The following is a 23,704-nucleotide window of genomic DNA, read 5'->3' as shown; positions in this document are numbered from 1 at the left end:
CACATGGACTCGAACCCAAAAACCCATAGGTACATTAGCCCTCACTCAACCACCAAACCAGCAAGCTCATTCTACCACTTAAACGCGCAACTAAACACAATAGCGCAACCTTCTCACTGCCCCTAACCACAAAACTCAAAATTTCTAACCCCAAAATCTGGGGTGTTACATAATAAGGTAACATGATTTGAAATTTTCAGTAGTTGCTTCGGCAACGAATGTGACATCCTGATGCCTTGACTCGGCAATCGGATCGGGTATGAGGGTGTTACATAACATGTCGAAACAAGTGCAAGAATTTATTTAGCAATGTGATACATGCCAAAGGAATAAATTTGAACATTTATTTTTTACCTAGGGAAGCTAAATCCAATACCTATACAACATCAGAGTTGGGAAGTTATAACCATGGACTTCATTAAAGCCGTTTTTAAGCTTTACAACTCAAGCTGTATTTTGGTCATTATCAATAAATTTACCAAATACTGTTAAAAAAATAAATAATAAAGATTGAAGCAAGAAAATAAAATAACATTAGTAAAATAAGATGGTTTGAGGTGTATAGAACTTTAATTTGCTTTCAAGATACAACGAAACCTTTAATATTCTAAGCAGAACAATAAAAATGATTAATAGAAAAATCATTTACAGAATAAAATATCCTATCATAGAAATATATCTTTTAATGATACATATTTTCGGAGAATTGTGTTGTTTTACAATTTTACACAAAGTTATCTCTATAAGATAACTTTTCATATATTTTTTAACACAACTATTTGATCAATAATTATAATTTATTAAAATTTTTTAGACAATAAAATATTATTCCCTACTAACAATCCTCTTAAGAAAAAAGATAAATTAAAAAAAAAAGCACTCTCAACAATCCTCTTAAGAAAAAAGATAAATTAAAAAAAAAGCACTCTCAAAACAGAGAATTTTTAAATAAAAATCATGTCAACAACTTCTTGACCTAGTGACAAAAAGAGTATGCTCTAGACATAAAAGTTTGGATTTAATTTCAAGCAACCCCGATAATGGATGGATTTCAAGTTTTATTTTTTCGGCTTTCTCGTTTTGCCCCGGTAATTACGACCCATCACCATTATTCTTCTGCTAGAAACTCTAAAAAGATGAACAAAAATCCAACCATATAATTCGAAGTGTCAATTTTGTCCTCGTTTTTATTTGGTACCAAATAGAAAGGAAAGGAAAATAATCAAAGCAAACAAAATTCTCTTTGGTTTTCATCTCATTTCTTATTTGAAGGTAAAGAGGTAGCTAGGCTCACTCTCAAAACAGCCCATTGATTCAAACCTCTCACCCACTATCATCAACAGTGTTGGACCTGAGAGAGGTGGACCGTGTGCTTCTTCCCATAATCATTGGTTTTTCTTCTCTTCAACATGTCTCTTTCTGAACTTGAAAATTGCTGAGAAACCATATCTTCGGCCTTGTTAGACCTCCAACCCATATCGATTATCGAATTGTAGCAGTTTAACATGTTTTCCTGCACCCAAATTATGAGGTTTTTTATTATAGTTCAATCTTCTAATTTAAAATCTTTGTTGGTAGGTTTAAATTTTGTACCAACTAAGATAATGGGATGGGGTTTACCTTATTTACGTATGGACAGTAGGAAATTGCTTTTCTAAAGCTGGGGAATTGCGAGGGAAAAAGTTCATGGGAAGCACAGACAAGTGCAGTTGCAGCAATTATTGATGGCTTGAACTCTAAAAGCTTTATATCTGTTATAAAATCAAAATTTATGGGAAATTTGAAGTACAGTACTAGAGGTAAATGCATTTCACTGAAGTAGACCTACCATTTTGGGCTTCCAAAATTATTTCAACAGCTCGAGCTTTGAGGACGTCCATTAATGGAGGATCTTTGAGCTTGAACAATGAAATAAAAAAGGATATGAACGAGAAAGGAGTAATCGAACGCATTCTCCATTTTAAGGCTCCCAATATTACGTATTCCATTCGCTTTATTGTTTGTGCCTCAAACATGTAACCTCCATCGCCCTACACATTATATTCCACACACACACACACACAAAAAAAAAGAGAAAAGATTAATTTGATCATAAAAACAATTTATACATCTTGATAAACATGATATAATATAGAATTTTACCTGAAAATGGGTAAGTTCAAACTCTAATTTGTTCATCTTGGCAGCTAAAGAGACACAAGAGATTGCAACAAGTCTTAGAACCCATGTCTCAGGTTGCTGCAATATCATATCTTTTGTCAGTTATGGAGTAAAAGTAGCATAAAGGTACAGCATTAGTAGATTCTTTCTATTAAAAATTGACATGTTTGATAAAATAACTAAAATAATGACATATGATGTGTTGTGTTCATCTCAAATGGGTATACAAAAACCGATTTTTAATAATAGAAATAGATAAATTTTAGGAGAATATCAGTTTACTCTTTGATCTAAGATTAATTTACTTCAACTTTTGAGTAGAAGTTACGTAATACAATCCAAAAATATTCTCATAGTGTTCTTTTACCCCGTTTTAGAGTACTATATCAATTGCAGAAATGTTGGTAACTAAATGGATATAAGGTTTCCTTACCGGTAACCCTTGGCTTGATAAGAAACGGTCGAGATAATTGACAGCAAGATACGACAAAAAAGAACTGAATTTGCGTGAAAACTGAAACCAAAAAACACAACCAAATTCAGCAGGTATATGCATAAGCATGAACGCCATTAATAACTTAAGTTCCTTGGTACCATACCTGCGAGATTGAACAGATAGCTTCTCGTCTAATACTAGTAGCAAGATCACTAGCTTCGAGGGTCTTAATGTAAGTCTCAGTGGGCATATGATCAGATTCAACAAGGAAGAAGGAAGGGATAAAAGTGGGAACAGAACTAGAAACATGGAAGTCATCGAAGTTTGTTAATGGGTTTTCAAGATCGAACTCCATCAAATTGATTTTAGAAAAAAGCTCAGTGGCCCGCTATATCTATGCACATCGTTTAAATGACAAGATGCTGTGATGATAAAACAAGCAGCATGGAGAGAGAGGCACACACACAGTTTTAACAGTTTTTTCTTTTGTTCCTTTCTCAAAAGATGGTGTCTGAATACTTTGGAAATCCTCAACTTTGCTGATACACACTTATCTCTCTTACTTTAAAAGGGAAGTGATCAGATAAGATTATTTGGTGAATGCCCAAATTCGACATTAAATTCGACATTCACACATTCTCTTAACTTTTATAGGCTTTTGACCTTCACCAAATCATGATAATATATTATAAAGATTTTAACTTTGTTAAATATTACATCTATTTATATTAATTAAATTGTTGAGGGATCTTTTTCAGGAGGAGTCTTCGAAGTATCATCTTTGGAAATGGTGATTTGATTCCTCAATAATAGAAAGTATTGTCTTACAGGAAGGTCTTGTCTCCCAATTCTCGAAAATCGTGTATGATTTATAAAGAGGAACGCTTCGACCCTATGTGGATGTACGACCACCCACCAAGAGGCAACATGAGCATCTCAACCTTAGTTGGATTTAAACCCCTCACCTATTTTATACATGTCAATTATGGGGTAGGGTATATGATGCTACTTTGGGTAGGTCAGCTCCTTCAAAAAAAAGTCTTCAAAGTATCTATTGTTCAACATAAATTAAAATTTGGATTTACAAATTGATTCCACCTTAAACATCGGATCTCTTGTCTCAGTGGAGGTGAATCAGAGGGAGAGGAGGCGTTTTACTTAGTATAGCTTTGTTTATCTGCATATAGGTAAAGCAGTAAATGTCCAAATGTTTTTAAACAAGGCTAATTGCCCATCATGTCATACAGTTCATTTCATTGTCAACATGGAAAGAACCCTACCTGTCCAGGTATATTCTTCTCAAAATTAGATATTGCTGCAACTGCTGCAATTACCTCTATTAAACTCTGTAAACTACTTAGCTAAAGGTTTAAAAAAAAGGAAAAGGAAAAGAAAAAGGAAAAGGAAAAGGGAAAAATATCTTTCAGCTATGCATCTATATAATGGAACGGCTGAAATGAAAAAGCGAAAACGAAATACCATTTCATCGTTATTATGTTTAGAGATGAGTAAAATTTAATTCGATAAAAAAATAGATTTTTTTTATTTTGAGTTAATCGAATCAAGTTATTTATTTTTTTCGAGTAAACTTGAATTAGTAATTCGAGTTTCGATTTTGAGTTGAGCTAAATTTTACAATTCCAATAACTAGAATAATTTGAATAACTCAAATAACATATTAGAATAAATACACATTCGGTCCCTGCCAATTTTGAAAATGAGCAAACCGATCTCTCTCTCAACAAAAATTACAAAAAAATTCAAAATATTTATAAAAATTTCAAATTTTATATATTTTTAAAAATATAAAAAAAATTAAATATATATTGAAATTCCAAAAATTTCTCAAGATTATATAAAAAAGTTAAAATATTAAAAAATATAAAACAATAATTTTGGGACCTAAATAAGTAAATTAATTATTCAAGTTTATCATACTAAATTATCCTATTTTTTTAATCTTATTTTTCTTTGAAAGAGTTTTCAAATATATATGGTTTCAAATTTATATACTTTAACATGAAATTAATTATATTATAATAAGATTTTAATTTGACATGTTTAATTTTTAATATAACTCAAACAATTTTACTCGATTCGACTCGACTTGAATTTCATTTTACTCAACTCGATTTTAAAAAAAAAATCAATTTAGATTAGGATAATAAAATGAGACTCGACAACTTGATTAACTCGAAATTTTTCACCCAATTCAACTCGACTCAATTCGATCGAGCGCTCACCACTAATCATGTCATGCAGGATTTGGACTAAGAAACATGAGTTTACCTTTTGGACATATTCAGTAACTAATTTAACAAATTCTAAATTACTAATACAATTATCTAATTTTTTACGTGACTTAATCAAACCGTTACAATCTCATTTCTTTCTTTTAATCACATTGATGTTTCACCACCCATCATTCCTATATATTATTAATACAAATATAGCTCCATACATTACCACTAAATAACTCCTTTTGGTAATCTACCATGGGAGCAACCTTTAATTATCAGGACACGTGTGGAAAACATTGGGTTAATTTCATGTCTTTTGTGTTGAACATTTAGTGCAAAAAATTAAAAAGAAAATTATGGATAGGAGAACTCCAAAGTCTATTTGAAAAGGTTCTTTAACTTATAATTGAATTTTTTATGACATAACTTAACATTATTTAGTTTGAGTTTAGCTATGCCAAATTACATCTTAGCAGATAGACCAAAAAATGAAATAAGGTATGGCAATTTAAAGTGAGATAGAGCTCCAACAAGACACTCAAAATGCTCCTACTTTTTTTATAATTATATACCCATCCCTTTAACTAGTTTGACCCATGCCTTGAGCGCTTGAAACCCACATGGCACAATTCTCTTTTTATGTACTTTCTTTTTAATTCTTAAAGAGGAACACTATTGAGCAGATTTATTGAGATATTGCCTGCAAATTAGTCAAAACTGCAAAAGTAGCAACACCAGAGCAAACATGAAATATCTCAGTTGTTCTGATAAAATTTGTCTAACTTATTAGATGAGAAATCTATACAACAATGCTAAAATCTCTAATTTACTATGTAAAGGGCGGTAAATACTTTTCTATTTTTTTCGTATATTTTTATAATATTTGATATATTATCGATGCACGAATTTTCTACAAAGTTCTTGAATACTAATATATCACCTTATAACTAAATAAATGCTAATAATTTCTCTAAATTCTTTTTTTTACCACTACTTTTTTTCGTAATTACTTTTGTGTTAAATTATGAATTAATAATATCAACTACAAGATTACCTACTAAAATTCTCCAAGGCTTTTATATTTTTTCATCATAAAGTAATGATTTAATCACGAATATTAATGAAATTGTTTTTAGATACTAATTACATGCTAATATGATATTATACCGTGATCATTTTGATAGATCACACTATTTGATATGTCATATGGTATTATCAGCATGACATTATCAAGGTAACTATTTTGAATTGTTGATAAAATTCATGTTTATGAAACTCAGACCTTTTTTATATTAAATAAAAATTTGAGTTTTTTGAGTTGATAGCTACTTTTGTTGTTAGAGTTAGAGTTATGTAACACAAATTCCTATTAAATAAATTCTTGTTGTATGCACAAGTGGAATCCATATAGATTAGAATAAGGCTGCTTCTATTTGACATTGATTAGAATAAAATGTTTTAACCTATAAACAGATGTAGTCTAAACTCTTTTTGTATAATTTGAATTCGATATTAATGAATTTTCTTCTCCTCTGTCCTGTGTGTTCTTATTTTTTCTTTCTTATTGCTTTGCAATCATTCAAAGTATGATAACAAACCAACGCTTAGACATCGAGTTATATTTTTAATAAGATACAAATCAAATCATTTGTCTGTGCATTTAAATATGGTACCAAAAAACTCATCCTTAAATATGAATGATCCCTAATGGTATCCGAAGCAGCTATCTTTTGTTAATATATTGGATGCGCAAATTAAAAGCTTATACCAACTTTTAAAACTGCAGCTAACATGAAATAATTACTGTGTCGCATCTTTCAGCTAATATACTCTCCTTTTTTATTTAGTTTAACCTTTCTCGCTGTAATTCACATTCAACAAAGCATTGCATAGGGTTCTTCTTTAAGAAATGAATCTGCTTTTCTTTTCTTTTCTTTTTTTAAATAACATGAGTGAGTATCGTAATCCTATGAGATGTTAAAATAATCCAATTTGTGTGTGTGCATGGTAATGCGGGCAGGGTTTTGGCTTACAAACTTGGTAATATGCCTTTGAAGAACGTTCCAATGTTTGTTTTTCGAGGATTCCTCCATTTCTATTCATTTATTCAAAATATATTTTCTTTTTTGGCCTTTCCATGCATCTTTTACTTTTTATCTTCTTGTTTGACGATGGAAAAACAAATAGATTCCAACTTTTTTTTGTTCTTTACATTGGTGGAAGAGAAAGTCTAAAGAAAAACCAAAGGGTCCTATATATATTTTCACCTATTAGAAGACCAACGCTCTTTTTTGCTTTTTCATTTCTTTCGCTATTTATTAATTATTATTTATTGCAGAGAATGTGTCAACGTTGTGAGCTAAATTTATTATTATACCAATAAAAATATGTACGATTGATGAAAAATTTTACTTTTGACATTTACAAGGATTAAATTGCTCTAATTTTTTAGATTGACCAATTTGCTCAATATTGAAATTGAGAATGATCAAAGAGGTCTTTTTTACCTAAATTATCAAATACGGGCCAAATCTTTTCAAATGTCATATATCAAGTTTTAAATTATGTTTGACATAATGATACATTTTTCCCTTAACGCTTATAGCTTTTGTCAATTTGGTCATTATTCTTATTTTTGAGCTAAATTTGACCCTCAATTTTTTAAAAATAGTTGAATTTGACCATCAACATTTCAAAAAAAAGTCAAATAGCTATTTTTAAAAGGAAATATTGACTAAAACGTTAAATCTTCAGACATAGTAGCATGGCAATCCATATGTACTCCATGCTATTTTTATTTTTTTGAACTTTTATAACTTTATATATATTAATTTTGAGCTTTTTTTAAAATATTTTTATAATCTTTAAATTATTTATTCACATGTCATATAAGTCAATAGTGTCATGTTAGTATGAAATATACGTGGCTGACACTTAGGTTACCGCAACAACATTATTAAAAAATTAATATTTTAGTAAGCATTTTCGTTAAAAAAATGATTTGACTCTTTTTAAAAGGAATGGTTAAATTTAACTAAAAATAATCATAAAAGCCAAATTGACAAAAGATGTACACGTTGAATGCTAAATTTTATCAACATGTCGTTATGTTTTTTCTTTTTTTTTCCTTCTTTTCAAGTAATATATGATTCAACTATTTTATGTGTTTTATTTTAAACACGTTGTAAGCACTAAATTTTTGTCCGACTAGAATTTGTGTTTAATTTTCAAATTTTCAAAAAAAAAATTTAAAAATAAAAATTGCATTTTGACCCCTAAACTTTTCCTAAATTTCATTTTGACCCTTAAACTTTCTTTAAATTTCACTTAGACCCCTAAACTTTCATTAAATTTTATTTTAACCCTAAATTTTCTAAAAATTGCATTTAGCCCCAGAAGTTTTGCTGCATTTGTGATTTGGTCCTTCAGACAGGTTACGTGATTTGAGGCACCCACTTCCCAGATTTTCAGGCCACAAACATGGGTGGCTGCTCCTTCTTCACCTACCACCTGCAAAAAGGAAGCAAATATCAACTATAAAATGGGTTTAAAACCCCAAAATCAAACCCCCACGAATCAAAAAAAAAGAAGAGAGAAGAAAGTTTCGAAAAAAAGAAAAAAGAAGGAAAAGAGAAGAGAGAAGGAAGAGAGGAGGGGAAGAGGAGAGCCCAACCACAACCACCGAGGGCGGAGGAGATCGACGCAAGTGGCAGCGGCGGTGAAAGAGGCTAGAGCCGAAAGAGGGAAGGAAGAAGAAGAGAAGAAAGAAAAAAAAGAAAAAAGGGGAAAGAAAAAAAGAAAGAAAAAAATAAAAAATAATATATCGGGTCGACCCGACCCGGATTCAACCCGCGAACCGACCCAACAGGCCCAGCAGTAGCAGGCCAGCCCAAAAAAAAACAAAGCAAAAAAAAGCAGCAAAAAAGAAGAAGAAAGAAGCAGAAAAAAAGAAGAAGAAAGAAGCAGCCCACTTTGTGCAGCCCAGTAGCGCAGCAGGCCACTGCCCAGCCCAACAGCAGCTGACCCAGCAGATCAGCAGCAGATTCGGCCCAGCAGACTGTCCAGCAGGCCTAGGCCCAAAGCCCAGCAAAAAAAAAAGGAAAAAAAAGAAAAAGAAAAAAGGAAAAGGGGGCTTTTGGTAATTTCTCATTTTTTTAAATTTAGTCCATTTATTTAAATATTATATTATTTCAATTAAATTAGCATTTTTTTAGATAGTTTTAGAAATATTGTTACATTTATTTTACTTGTATTTTAAAAATAAAAAATATTTAATGCATAAGGCAACAAACCGATTTAATTTTAAGTCATCGAATTCATTGCTATGTTGGGTGAATATCGATGGCTTATGTTAAATACGGGACGCCCTTCTAAAAATCGAAAATATTCAAAATTCCTCGTATTTTAATAAAAATTCTCGTGTTTTATTAGGATCCCGATTAAAGATTAAATTGAATTGATTTAACACTAATTCGATGGTTTCATCGCCATATCGGGGTGAATATCATCGACTCGTGTTAAATACGGTATTTTTTTAAAGAAAAAATCGTGTTTCAAAAATTTTCATGTCTTCAAAATTTCACGTGTTTCAAAATAATAATAATAAAATTTCCCGTGTTTCCAAAAATATATTCGTGTTTCTTTCTTTAAAAAAAATCCGTGTTTCAAAAATTCTCGTGAATAAAAAAATTTCGTGTTTTCAAAAATTCCCGTGTTTTAAAAAAAATTTCGTGTTTTCGTGTTTTAAAAAAAATTCTCGTGTTTCAAAAATTTTCGTGTTTTCAAAATTTTCATGTTTTCGTGTTTTCAAAAAATTCTCGTGTTTTTTTTAAAAAAATTCATGTTTTAAAAAAAATTCATGTTTTCGAAATTTTCGTGTTTTCAAAAATTTGTGTCAAAAAATTCTCATGTATCGAAAATTTCCTTGTTTTCAAAAAAATTCCGTGTTTTTAAAAAAATTTTCGTGTTTCAAAAATCTTCGTGTTTTCAAAAATTATTATTGTGTTTCAAAGTTCTCGTGTTTAAAAACAAAAAAAAGTTTTCTCAAGTTTCAATCGGATCACAATTAAATATTAAATTGAACTTGTATTTTTGAAAATTAAGACAACGCGCGTTTAACGAAATACCAATTTTGGGCGTCGCGAGGGTGCTAATGCCTTCCTCGCGCGTAACCGACTCCCGAACCCTAATTTTCTCTGGATTTTCACGCAGACCTAAAATTACCTCTTTTTTAGGAAAATTTAAAAATAAATTTTTCTTCTAAAAAGAGAATTTATTAGGTGTCCGATCACACCTAAAAAAAAGATCGGTGGCGACTCCTCTTTTGTAAATAAAATTTGAAACTTTGTTTTTAATTTTTCAATAATCATTTCAACTAGCGCCTATTGCCAAATTTTTAGGTCGCTACAGTTGGCGACTCCACTGGGAACCCTTTTTGAGAGTCGAGTCGAATTAAACTCGCGTTGTCAAAATTTTCAAAGTTTCTTGTTCAAATTACATTTAGTCGTGATCCTTAAATTTTTTGTTTTCAAAAAAAACCATGCATTTGCATCGTGTTGTACATATTCTAACTTGTTTTATCAAGTTATTTTTCAGCTTTAAATTTTTGAGGTTTTATTTTTGGTTTAGTTTTTTCTAAATAAAACTTAAAGGTTTACAAGCTTCTCCCCACACACCGTGCACTTGCATTTTTTGCATAACATGAGCTCTATACCCGGGCTTCGTCCCTGTTAAGAGAAAGTAAACGCTACGCCTTCGTGAGTTAACTCGTTCCTCCGCACAGGCTAGTGAATACTTTCGGGTTACATATGACTTATGCTTTCGTGAGTTAACTTGTCCCTCCGCATAGGCATAAGTAAATGTAAACCCTCGAATTGATCTCGTAAGCCTATGATGGGCCATGACCGAGGCTCTGTACTAATCTTAGTAGATGACAGTGCAGACGATTCGAGTACCCACCTAGAACCAAAACCGCATATAGTGAACCATACGAGCTATCCAATTAGAGCCATGCCGAACCTCTGTCCGCTTATAGTCATTAAAATAAGTACACGGGGAAAATGCCTTTTGCCTTTCATTTACACTGTTTATGCAAAATAATTGGATTGGGTAGTTTAATTTGTTTTTCAATTTATATTTGTTGTGTTTACTAACCAAGTTTGTTTGTTTTTACTTTTATTTTCATCATGCATCATAGGCATCATATTAGGAAGATGTTGATTAAAAGTTGGTTGCCAAAAAAACGGGTTTCTGATGGAAGAGTCAATTACACAAATAACCGAGAAGAATGTCGTGGTTCGGGACTGGTCTCTAAAAATTCAGAGAGAAAAGGGGGATAGTCTAGTGGAAGGGTGTGTTGCTAATTTGCCCGAACATATAACTGTAAATGTTCGCCAAAATAACTTTGAGGATTTGGTTCGAATTTGGAATCAGTGGGATTCAGACACTAGAGACATTTTCACTCAGAGGTATGGAGATATAGCTCACCTGATCACCATCCGTGTAGACGAACAGTTGATTCAAGCCATGGTTCGGTTCTGGGACCCAGCTTATCAGTGTTTCACCTTTAATCAAGAGGACATGACTCCAACCATAGAAGAGTATGCTGCTCTACTCCGCATCGACAATGTACAATTCGGCAAAATATATGTGAAGGAGCCTAAGCCGATGACCTTCAAGAAAAAGTTAGTGAGACTGACAGACATGACTGATGCATGGGCCGAAAAACAGATAAAGAAGAAGAATGAAACTATTTGCATTCCATGGTCCTCCCTACGAGATTTGGCTCTGAACCATCCCAACATGCTGAAAAGGGTAAATCTATTCGCTTTGGCCATTTACGGTTTGGTCATTTTCCCAAAAGTTCTCGGACATCTCGAAGTTGCAGTAGTTAATTTCTTCGAAAGGTTAAAACAAGGAATCAACCCTGTCCCGACCATCCTAGCCGAGACCTTCAGGTCCCTGAGTAGTTGTCGAAGAAAAGGGGAGGGACAATTTATCGGATGCGCGCAGTTGCTCAATGTTTGGATTTTGAGTCACTTCTGGAAGGTAGAGCGCACTCCGTTCCATATGTTTTCTAAAACATTCTCCCCGCTAGAAGCTTACCTCAATAAAGAATGGCCGAAGGAAGTCACCGAGCAACATTGGGTATCAGTTTTTCAGAATCTTCGCGCCGAGAATATAAAATGGAGAGCACCCTGGATCCGTCCTTCAGTTCTGCTATACAAATGTGGAAGCCAAGATTGGGTACCTCTACTCGGGTTATGGGGAGGAGTTGGATATGCTCCGCTATTAGTCCAAAGGCAATTTTCTTCGCGACAATTCCTCCCCGCAACTGGAGGATTAGCACAGTTCGAGTTCGCTTTCGCGGGTGAAGGATATATGAAGAGAGTTCGAGACACTGCAAAGTATTGGAAGGAAATTCATTTCATGGAATTAGCTTTGTATGTTGATACCCTTACCCAAGATTACGACATATGGAGGAAGCAACGGGTAAATAGTCAGCAAATCTCATCAACAAACTACACCATCCAGAATCCTTTCTCAGAGGAAACGCCGTCTGAGCTAGAAATGGCAAGACAAGAATTCGAACGAGAAAAGGCCAAGATGTCTCGAGACCTTAGTGCCCTTCAAGAAGAAAACTATCAACTGAAGATTGAAGTTCAGGTTGAAAGGTCCAGGACTGAAAAAGTACAAAGAGAATCCGAGATTGTGAGAAACGACTTAAGGGACCTTCATTTGGAAAACAAGAAATTAAGAAACACTATAAAGAATAGCGGGTTGGGCAAGTCGACAGCAGAATGGAAGGAAGAAATTAGCAATATCAAGGGAGGAATGGAGTTTTGGAAGGGAAAAGCAAAGAAAGAAGAGGAAAAGGCTGCGCGCGTTGTGATAGAGTTAAGAAGGAAGAACGCCAAGTATGAAATAGTGACTGCAAAATTGGCGAATAGTTAGTCTAAACATCAAGAATTAAAAAGGAAAACACGAGATCTAGAAAATATGCTGCAATCTCGTCAACAACAATTAGATAACCTCTTGAAGGCTCTAGAAGAAAAGAGTGAGCAGTACGATAGGGACATTCACGCGTATGAAGGAACTCTCAAAGAAAAAGAAATGCAACTTGACTTCTTGATCAATGAAATTCGTAAAGTGGCTATGCAAGTTGTTCAATTATCAGATGAAGCCGAAGTTCTCAGTTGCCAATTCCCTCCGAGCCAAAGATCGAGCATATCAGAGTTTTTAGAGCAAGTGAAGAAACAAGGCAATGTGGCTAGGAAATTTGTGTAACTGTTGGAAAAATGAGAACTTTGTGTAATAGACTATGTTGATAAATGAAATGCCTAAATATGGGGCTATCTTGAAATCAACACCAATTTCTTGCATTTCATTCATAACTTACATTCATTTGACATTCATGCATTCATTCATGCATCAATTCATTCATTGCATATCCCATACTCGTTCGCTGAGATTAAAGCGTACAATTCGCAGTTGCCAGACTTCAAGACTGGAACCACGTCATCCGTATAAAACGCGCCGACAAGCTAGAGTAATGGAGAATAAATTCAATAAGAGAATTGAAAGGATGGAAAGGGCTCAAAAGGAATTACAAGAGCAACTGGCCAAATCGCAACAAGAGACGAGAGACCTAATGGTGAGATCTCGAGAGGAACCGCTCGAGCAAAGAGATCAGATGGCTAAAATGATGGAGATGATGACAACTTTGGTCAAAGGAAAGGGACCCATGCAGAACTCCGATGTTATGGAACCTCGGTCAAGAATTCACCATGATCAGAATCCATTCTATCCCCCGGGATTCACTCCACCGCCCGCATATACAATACAAAGAGGGTATACTCAAGAGGAACCCACTGGCTTGGAACATTGACCTATGCCACCTGCTCCACCCACTAATTTGGGGCAAGGAATGTTAGCGTCGAACCCAGGGGCTAGTCCTGCTAATCCACTAGTTCCAGATCTGGATGACCCAACAGAGGTAGCCAAGTTGAAATTGGATAACCATGACGCAAAATATAGGAGTCTAGAGGAAAGACTCAAAGCAATAGAAGGCACTGAAGTCTTCTCCGCACTAGGTGCCAAGGAACTCAGTTTGGTACCTGATCTAATTTTGCCTCTGAAGTTCAAAGTGCCTGACTTTGAGAAGTATGATGGGACAAGGTGCCCAAAAGCACATCTCATTATGTTCTGTCGAAAGATGACCGGTTATGTGAACGAGGATAAACTACTCATACATTGCTTTCAAGATAGTCTAACAGGGTCAGCTCTTCGGTGGTACAATCAACTTAGTAGAGAAAAGATTCGATCCTGGAAGGACTTGGCGTCAGTATTTTGCGAGCAGTACAAGCATGTATCGGATATGGTGCCAGACCGTATGACCTTGCAAATGATGGAGAAAAAGCCATCAGAGACCTTTAGACAGTATGCGCAGAGATGGAGAGACGTCTCAACTCAAGTGGAACCCCCACTAACAAAAACGGAGATAACCGTTCTCTTTATCAATACTTTAAAGGCACCATTTTATGACAAATTAGTGGGAAGTGCCGCGAAAGATTTCGCGGATATTGTAATATCCGGTGAACTCATAGAGAATGCCGTCAAGAGCGGTAGAATGGAAGGATCAGAAGGCTCAAGAAAAGTAGCACCCTTAAGGAAGAAAGAGCCAGAAGCCCTCATGGTGGGAACTGGGAGTCGTTATATTCCCAATTCATATCCTAATCAACCCCGACCTCGAGATTATCCACCCTCGAATTTCCATTATCCCCCTCAAACCCCTTACTACCAAGCACCACATCCGTCCTGCCCCGTATACGCCACGAACAACCAAAGACCCGTCACCACTTTCCCACAAAACACGGTACCCGCCCAAAGCCAACCCAGAAACGAACCAAGACCATCAAGGCATAATCTCGAGAGACCGCAATTTACCCTCATCCCTGTGTCGTATGGGGAATTGTACCCAAAACTTTTAGAAAAACAACTAATTTCTCCCCATTACATGGCACCCCTTAAACCTCCATATCCAAAGTGGTACGATCCAAACACTAGTTATGCATACCACGCAGGGAACCAAGGGCACTCTACTGAGAACTGTCTCGCTTTCAAAAGGAGAGTTCAAGGACTCATTGACACGGGTATCCTACGATTTGATAGTGCTAGTAACGCCACGGGGAACCCGTTCCCTAACCATACCGAAGGGAATGTGAGCACAGTGGGGAAAGAGGATGAATGGAAGGTCAGAAGATGTGTGGCAGAAATAAGGACGCCTCTGCAGAAAATCTGGGAGGTATTAGTTAAGAAAGGATTACTCTGTCACTCTGATAGAGTTTTTGGAGAAGAAGGTCAAAGTTTTTGCAATTTTCATGGGATTGTTGCGCACAACATTCAGTCGTGCGAGGACTTTAAAATGTTACTTCAAGACCGGATGAATAATAAGGAGATCAAGGTCCTTAACAAGAGTGAAAATGCCAACGAAAGAGAAGTATGCGTCTCTGATAGCCAATCATCAGGGCCCCCTTATAGTGCTGATTGACCGTTGGTAATTTATTACGACGCGATGAGAGAGCGATTGAAACCACAGATGGTAATTGAAGTACCATCTCCTTTCCCGTATAAGGACAACAAAACAGTACCGTAGAGATATGATGTTAATATCGTTACACCGGAAGTTGAAAAGTCCAAAGCCATAATTGAATATGTTGGGGAGGTAGGTCATTTTACTCAAAGTAGACGATGCTATTCTAAAGAAGTTGAACCGGTAAAGAAAAGTAGCGACTCGAAACAAAAAGGGAAAGCAGTGATGCACGAGGTCGAAGTCGAGCAAGAAATTCCACCCGTGCAAGAAACTAAAAAGCTTGTGAATGAGGAAGAAGCTCAAGAATTCTTGAAATTTATTAAGCACAGCGAATATAGTGTGGTGGAACAACTGAGCAAGCAGCCAGCACGAATCTCAGTTCTATCTCTACTGTTAAATTCAGAGCCATACCGGAATACTTTATTGAAGGTGTTAAATCAAGCTTACGTGGCCAACAACATATCTGTCGAAAAGCTTGATAGGTGGGTAAACAATCTGAATGCGGACAACTTCATCTCTTTTAGTGATGATGAGATACCGCTAAATGGTAGAGGTTCGGTGAAAGCGCTGCATATCACGACCCGCTGCAAGGGCTACATAATACCGAACGTACTCATCGATAATGGGTCAGCATTAAATGTTATGCCATTGGCTACACTTTCCAGAATACCGATAGATTTGTCCTACTTAAAGCCCTGTCATTCCACGGTAAGGGCATTCGACGGGACGAGGCGTGAAGTCATGGGAAAGATCAAAATCCCTTTAGAAGTGGGCCCCTACATCTATGAGGTCGAATTCCAAGTCATGGACATTACACCCTCTTATAACTGCCTTTTGGGAAGACCTTGGATTCATTCTGCTGGAGCAGTCCCATCATCCCTCCATCAAAAAGTGAAATTCATCAAGGATGGCTGTTTGGTCACAGTCGAGGGCGAAAAAGACATCATCGCATCTATCTCTACTGATGCGCCATACCTGGAAGTAAGCAAGGATGCAGTGGAATGTTCCTTTCGATCCCTTGAATTCATTAATGCCACTTTCGTCGCTGAGGGAAATAGAATTCCGATGCCAAAACTGTCGAGAAATACTAGAATGGGTGTCAAGTTGACCGTAGGAAGGGGAGCTCGTGCGAGAAGAGGTTTAGGGAGACATCTGCAAGGAATAGTGAGGGCTTTAAAGCCAGTGCACCACAAGGCCCGATACGGTTTGGGGTTCCAGCCTGACATGCGCCAAAGAAGAAGACAGTGGAAGAAGGATCAAGAGAGAAGAATTGCAAGAACTTTGGGCCGGGAACCAGAATGGGAACCAATAGAGTACCCTCCTTTGTCAAAAACATTTACATCTGCGGGAATGATGTACCCTGGACAAGAGGATCTACGAAACATGCTGGGATTAATTGAAAAGGATTTTCAGAATGCTAGTATAAATGTCATTGACAAAGAAGCTGGTGCAAGTAAAGATGTCTCGAGGATACGCCCTTGCCCTCCTGGTTTCATATTGAACAATTGGATTGCTGAGGAGCTTCTTGTAGTTTATAAGCCTTCAGAGTAATGCCAAACATCAACCTTCTATTGTGTCCTTAGATATAATAGAGTTCTTTTGTAAGAGTTTGCATTCGCTCTTTATCATTTAAATGAATTTCAATGAAGATGTATTTTGTCATGATTTTTCGCATTATCACTAATTTCATAATCATTTTCTCATTTCATAGCCTATCCTTACATTTGCCTCATTGCCATGACATAACATTTTGTTTGTTGTTTCCAATACTTGGATGTCCCCCGATAGCTTCCTTTTCCATTCAACTTTCAGGTGCTCAGATATTGACGACATGAATAAGCCCGTTACGAATCTTGAAATTGATGTTGAGAAGGCTGTTTGCTTAGGAGAATTTGAAGCCGAAGAAAATGCTGAAGATTATGTCTCGTCTCCTGAATTGTTAAGAATGGTGGAACAAGAGGATAAACAGGTTCTGCCTCATGAAGAATCTGTAGAAACAATAAATTTGAGCACTGAAGAGAGGAAACAAGAAGTGAAGATTGGGACTTCTATTTCAGAAAGTACCAGGCGTAGTTTGATCACTTTACTCCGCGAATACAAAGATGTTTTCGCGTGGTCATACCAGGACATGCCAGGGCTAGATGAAGATTTAGTGGTCCATAAGCTCCCATTAAAGCCAGAATGCAAGCCCATCCAGCAAAAATTAAGACGGATGAGGCCCGAAATGCTGTTGAAAATAAAAGAGGAAGTCAAGAAGCAATTTGACGCTGGCTTCCTACAAGCCTCCAAATATCCAGAATGGGTGGCTAACATAGTCCCGGTACCAAAGAAAGATGGAAAAGTACGAATGTGCGTGGATTATCGTGACCTGAATCGAGCAAGCCCAAAAGATAATTTTCCCTTGCCACATATTGACACGTTGGTGGACAACACAGCAAAACATTCATTGTTTTCTTTCATGGATGGATTCTCGGGGTATAATCAGATCAAGATGGCTTCTGAGGATATGGAGAAAACTACCTTCATAACAATGTGGGGAACGTTCTGCTACAAGGTGATGCCATTCGGGTTAAAGAATGCTGGGGCAACATATCAGAGGGCTATGGTGACGTTATTCCATGACATGATGCATAAAGAAATAGAGGAATGCCAAGTGACCTTTGATAAGATAAAATAATATTTGTCCAGTCCTCCAGTGCTTGTACCGCCAACTCCGGGAAGACCATTAATTTTGTATCTGACAGTGTTCGAAAGTTCAATGGGTTGCGTACTGGGACAACATGACGAGTCAGGAAAGAAAGAAAAGGCGATCTACTACCTCAGCAAAAAGTTCACTGAATATGAGGCAAAATATTCGTCCGTTGAGAAATATTGTTGCGCTCTGGTTTGGGTAGCTCAGAGACTCAGACAATATATGTTGTATCACACGACATGGCTAATTTCAAAGCTGGACCCAATAAAATACATGATGGAATCGCCGGCACTATCAGGAAGAATGGCACGATGGCAGCTCCTCCTTTCGGAATATGACATTGCCTATGTAAGTCAGAAGTCAATAAAAGGGAGCACAATAGCTGACTTCTTAGCAACTCGAACGACAGAGGAATATGAGCCTTTAAGATTCGATTTCCCAGACGAAGACTTAATGTGCATCACAGAAATAGAATCCGAGTCATCAAAAGAGAAGTCATGGAAGATGTGCTTTGATGGTGCGTCAAATGCTTTAGGGCATGGAATTGGAGCAATCCTGGTATCACCAGACGGGAATCATTATCCGTTCACTGCAAGACTGAACTTCTCCTGTACCAATAATATCGCAGAATATGAGGCCTGTATCATGGGGCTTCGTGCAGCTATCGAACGAAACATCGAGATCTTAGAGGTGTATGGGGACTCAGCCCTAGTGATTTACCAAATCCGTGGAGAATGGGAAGTGAGGGACTCAAAATTGATTAAGTACAGTGATTTAGTGGCTGGATTGATCAAGGAATTCAAAGAAATAACTTTTCATTACTTCCCACGAGAAGAGAACCAACTGGCTGATGCCCTAGCCACTTTGGCTTCAATGTTCAAAGCAAGTAGAGAAGTAGAAATAATGCCCCTCAAAATGAGCATATACGAGGTCCCTGCACACTGTTGTAACATTGAGAAAGAAGTAGACGGAAGGCCTTAGTTCCATGATATCTTAGAATATATCAAGAATCAAAGGTATCCCGAACAAGCGAATGAGAACGATAAAAGAACAATTAGAAGAATGGCAGCGGGATTTGTTCTTGATGGGGATATCCTGTATAAAAGAGGAAAGGATCAGATGCTTTTGAGATGTGTGGATGATGTTGAAGCCAGAAAAATACTTGAAGAGGTCCATGAGGGAATTTGCGGAACGCATGCCAATGGTTTCAATATGGCCAGAAAGATCATGAGACTCGGTTATTATTGGCTGACAATGGAAAGTGACTGCATCAATTTTGCCAGAAAATGCCACAAATGTCAAGTCTACGGCGATAAAAATCATGTAGCCCCTTCACCCCTTCATGTCATGACTTCTCCGTGGCCTTTTTCTATGTGAGGCATGGATGTCATAGGGCCAATTTCTCCAAAAGCTTCAAATGGACATCGATTTATTTTTGTGGTTATCGATTACTTCACAAAATGGATTGAAGCCGCTTCGTTTGCCAATGTGACGAAGACTACAGTGTGCAAGTTTTTGAAAAAGGAAATCATTTGCCGATATGGTTTGCCTGAAAGAATCATTTCAGATAATGCCACGAATCTAAACAATAAGATGATGAAAGAAGTGTGCGAGCAGTTCCAAATAAAGCATCATAATTCCTCGCCCTATCGCCCAAAGATGAACGGGGCTGTTGAAGCAGCTAACAAGAACATTAAGAGGATTATTGGGAAAATGACTGAGACATATAAAGATTGGCACGAGAAACTTCCATTTGCTTTGTTTGCATATCGCACATCTGTGCGAACATCTACGGGAGCAACTCCTTCTCTCTAGTCTATGGAATGGAAGCTGTGCTACCTATCGAGGTTGAGATCCCCTCACTGCGAGTATTGATGGAATCAAAGTTAGAAGAAGCAGAATGGGTTCGAGCTCGATATGATCAGTTGAACCTCATTGAAGAAAAACGTCTAAGGGCAATTTGTCATGGGCAAATGTACCAAAAGAGAATGATCGCAGCCCATGACAAGAAGGTACGACCAAGAGAGTTCCATGAATGAGAACTCGTTCTGAGAAAGATTCTCCCAATACAAAAAGACCTGCGAGGAAAATGGGCACCAAATTGGGAAGGACCATACGTTGTAAAAAAGGCATTCTCAGGAGGAGCTTTAATCCTTACCGAGATGGATGGGAAGGAGTTACCGAATCCGGTGAATTCGGATGCAGTGAAGAAATATTATGCTTAAGATGAAAACCCGAAAAGGGCATCTTAAAAAAAAGGCGAAAACCCGAAAAAGGCGTCTTGATTAGTACAAAAAGATTAGGATGAAAACCCGAGAGGGCGTCCTAATGAAACAAACCTGGCGGTCAAACGATACGTCAAGTAGTGAGACTACAGTATTTGAAGCACTTCTGAAAGCTCGAAATTTTCTACGCAAGAAGCCATGCTCGAAAAGATTATTGATTGAGGAACGTGGAAGAGTTCATGTGTTGAATATCTAGAGCATTTGTATCCGTTGAATACGACCTTTTCTTCCTTTTTGACATTTTTACTCTCATTGGTTAACTTTCTTTGTTTGCCACACTTGAAATAAAGGAATATGAGATATCCTTTGTGTCCCTACCTGACCATTTTCATGCATCTCATTATGTGTTTATTTAATGATAAATAGTGAAATGACATACTCTAAACAAAAGAAATGTCAAGCATTACCCGGATAAGAATTTGATAAGTGCAAGATCTTCAAAGCAAGAACAAAGTTTAACCAAGGGCAAAAAGGGTGATATCTGAGAAACGTCGATTACTCGTAAAGCTCGAAGACAGGTATGAGGCCTGAAGAGAGTCGAGAATCAAAGCAATGAACGCAGATCCTCAACAATCATGGCGAAAATGACATACGACCAATATGCTTAAGGAGCACTGCATAATCATGTAGGCATAAAGGCATTTAAGACAAACATGTGCATATCATGATGACATTATGCATGGCATATACAGGTAATCCAGTAAAGCAAGAAATCTTGAATGAGAGTCGCACTGAATCAAAGGAAAAGATACCCGAGTTCTACCAAAGGACTGGTTTTGGTATTTTGATGTTTAATATTCATGCTTTCCAAGGAAAATCAACTCATATTGCGAGAAATGAGTTGAGCCTCAAGACACGTTGAGGTATTTTTAAATTTTTTTTAAAAAAAAATCAACTCATATTGCGAGAAGTGAGTTGAGCCTCGGGGCACCCCAAGGTATTTTTAGTTTATGTTTTAAATTGACTCATATTGCGAGAGGTGAGTTAAGCCTTTTAATTTTTGTTTTTCAAAATCAACTCATATTGCGAGAAATGAGTTGAGCCTCAAGACACGTTGAGGTATTTTTAAATTTTTTTAAAAAAATCAACTCATATTGCGAGAAGTGAGTTGAGCCTCGGGGCACGCCGAGGTATTTTTAGTTTATGTTTTAAATTGACTCATATTGCGAGAGGTGGGTTAAGCCTTTTAATTTTTGTTTTTCAAAATCAACTCATATTGCGAGAAATGAGTTGAGCCTCAAGACACGTTGAGGTATTTTTAAATTTTTTTAAAAAAATCAACTCATATTGCAAGAAGTGAGTTGAGCCTCGGGGCACGCCGAGGTATTTTTAGTTTATGTTTTAAATTGACTCATATTGCGAGAGGTGAGTTAAGCCTTTTAATTTTTGTTTTTCAAAATCAACTCATATTGCGAGAAATGAGTTGAACCTCAAGACACGTGGAGGTATTTTTAAATTTTTAAAAAAAAAATCAACTCATATTGCGAGAAATGAGTTGAGCCTCGGGGCACGCCGAGGTATTTTTAGTTTATGTTTTAAATTGACTCATATTGCAAGAGGTGAGTTAAGCCTTTTAATTTTTGTTTTTCAAAATCAACTCATATTGCGAGAAATGAGTTGAGCCTCAAGACACGTTGAGGTATTTTTAAATTTTTTTAAAAAAATCAACTCATATTGCGAGAAGTGAGTTGAGCCTCGGGGCACGCCGAGGTATTTTTAGTTTATGTTTTAAATTGACTCATATTGCGAGAGGTGAGTTAAGCCTTTTAATTTTTGTTTTTCAAAATCAACTCATATTGCGAGAAATGAGTTGAGCCTCAAGACACGTTGAGGTATTTTTAAATTTTTTTAAAAAAAATCAACTCATATTGCGAGAAGTGAGTTGAGCCTCGGGGCACGCCGAGGTATTTTTAGTTTATGTTTTAAATTGACTCATATTGCGAGAGGTGAGTTAAGCCTTTTAATTTTTGTTTTTCAAAATCAACTCATATTGCGAGAAATGAGTTGAGCCTCAAGACACGTTGAGGTATTTTTAAATTTTTTTAAAAAAATCAACTCATATTGCAAGAAGTGAGTTGAGCCTCGGGGCACGCCGAGGTATTTTTAGTTTATGTTTTAAATTGACTCATATTGCGAGAGGTGAGTTAAGCCTTTTAATTTTTGTTTTTCAAAATCAACTCATATTGCGAGAAATGAGTTGAACCTCAAGACACGTGGAGGTATTTTTAAATTTTTAAAAAAAAAATCAACTCATATTGCGAGAAATGAGTTGAGCCTCGGGGCACGCCGAGGTATTTTTAGTTTATGTTTTAAATTGACTCATATTGCAAGAGGTGAGTTAAGCCTTTTAATTTTTGTTTTTCAAAATCAACTCATATTGCGAGAAATGAGTTGAGCCTCAAGACACGTTGAGGTATTTTTAAATTTTAAAAAAAAAATTAACTCATATTGCGAGAAGTGAGTTGAGCCTCGGGGCACGCCGAGGTATTTTTAGTTTATGTTTTAAATTGACTCATATTGCGAGAGGTGAGTTAAGCCTTTTAATTTTTGTTTTTCAAAAATCAACTCATATTGCGAGAAATGAGTTGAGCCTCGGGGCACGCCGAGGTATTTTTAGTTTATGTTTTAAATTAACTCATATTGCGAGAGGTGAGTTAAGCCTTTTAATTTTTGTTTTTCAAAAATCAACTCATATTGCAAGAGGTGAGTTGAGCCTCGGCTCACATGCTGAGGTATTTTCAATTTATGTTTTTTTCAATCTATGCTTTTCAAAAATCAACTTATATTGCGAGAGGTGAGTTGAGCCTCAAGGCACGCTGAGGTATTTTCAATTTCTGCTTTACTAATTCTACTTTTCAAATCAACTCATATTGCAAGAGGTGAGTTGAGTCTCAGGCCACACGCTGAGGTCTTTTCAAATTCTGTTTTTAATTTCTGTTTTTTTAATTTCTGTGTTTCAAAAAAAAAATCAACTCATATTGCAAGAGGTGAGTTGAGCCTCAGGGCACGCTGAGGTATTTTCAATTTCTACTTTTCAATTTCTGTTTTTCAAAAATCAACTCATATTGCGAGAGGTGAGTTGAGCCTTTTAATTTCTATTTGTCAAAAACCAACTCATATTGCGAGAGGTGAGTTGAGCCTTTTTCTATTTTTCAAAAAAAATCAACTCATATTGCGAGAGGTGAGTTGAGCCTTTTGTAAATTCTGTTTTCAAAAATCAACTCATATTGCGAGAAGTGAGTTGAGCCTTGGCTCACGTCCTGAGCTATTTTCAATTTCTATTTTTAATGTCTAGTTTTA

General features: G+C 36.2%; 1 protein-coding gene across 1 annotated transcript; it reads right to left on the bottom strand.

Annotated features, from left to right (window-relative positions):
• Positions 1-1,139: 1,139 nt before the first annotated feature.
• On the bottom strand, positions 1,140-3,200 carry LOC107898930 (putative cyclin-D6-1). Its single transcript, XM_016824502.2, has 6 exons — positions 2,760-3,200; positions 2,594-2,674; positions 2,143-2,238; positions 1,829-2,030; positions 1,621-1,751; positions 1,140-1,513 (listed from the first exon to the last, which is right to left on the bottom strand). The coding sequence occupies exons 1-6, from the start codon at positions 2,949-2,951 to the stop codon at positions 1,337-1,339; spliced, it is 879 nt and encodes a 292-aa protein (XP_016679991.1). The 5' UTR covers positions 2,952-3,200; the 3' UTR covers positions 1,140-1,336.
• Positions 3,201-23,704: the final 20,504 nt, after the last annotated feature.

Source organism: Gossypium hirsutum, chromosome D04 (genome assembly GCF_007990345.1).
Source record: "Gossypium hirsutum isolate 1008001.06 chromosome D04, Gossypium_hirsutum_v2.1, whole genome shotgun sequence".
In the NCBI taxonomy this organism is placed as follows: domain Eukaryota; kingdom Viridiplantae; phylum Streptophyta; class Magnoliopsida; order Malvales; family Malvaceae; genus Gossypium; species Gossypium hirsutum.
The sequence above is the reverse complement of the archived record's forward strand: the minus strand, read 5'-3'. Positions and strand labels throughout refer to the sequence as shown.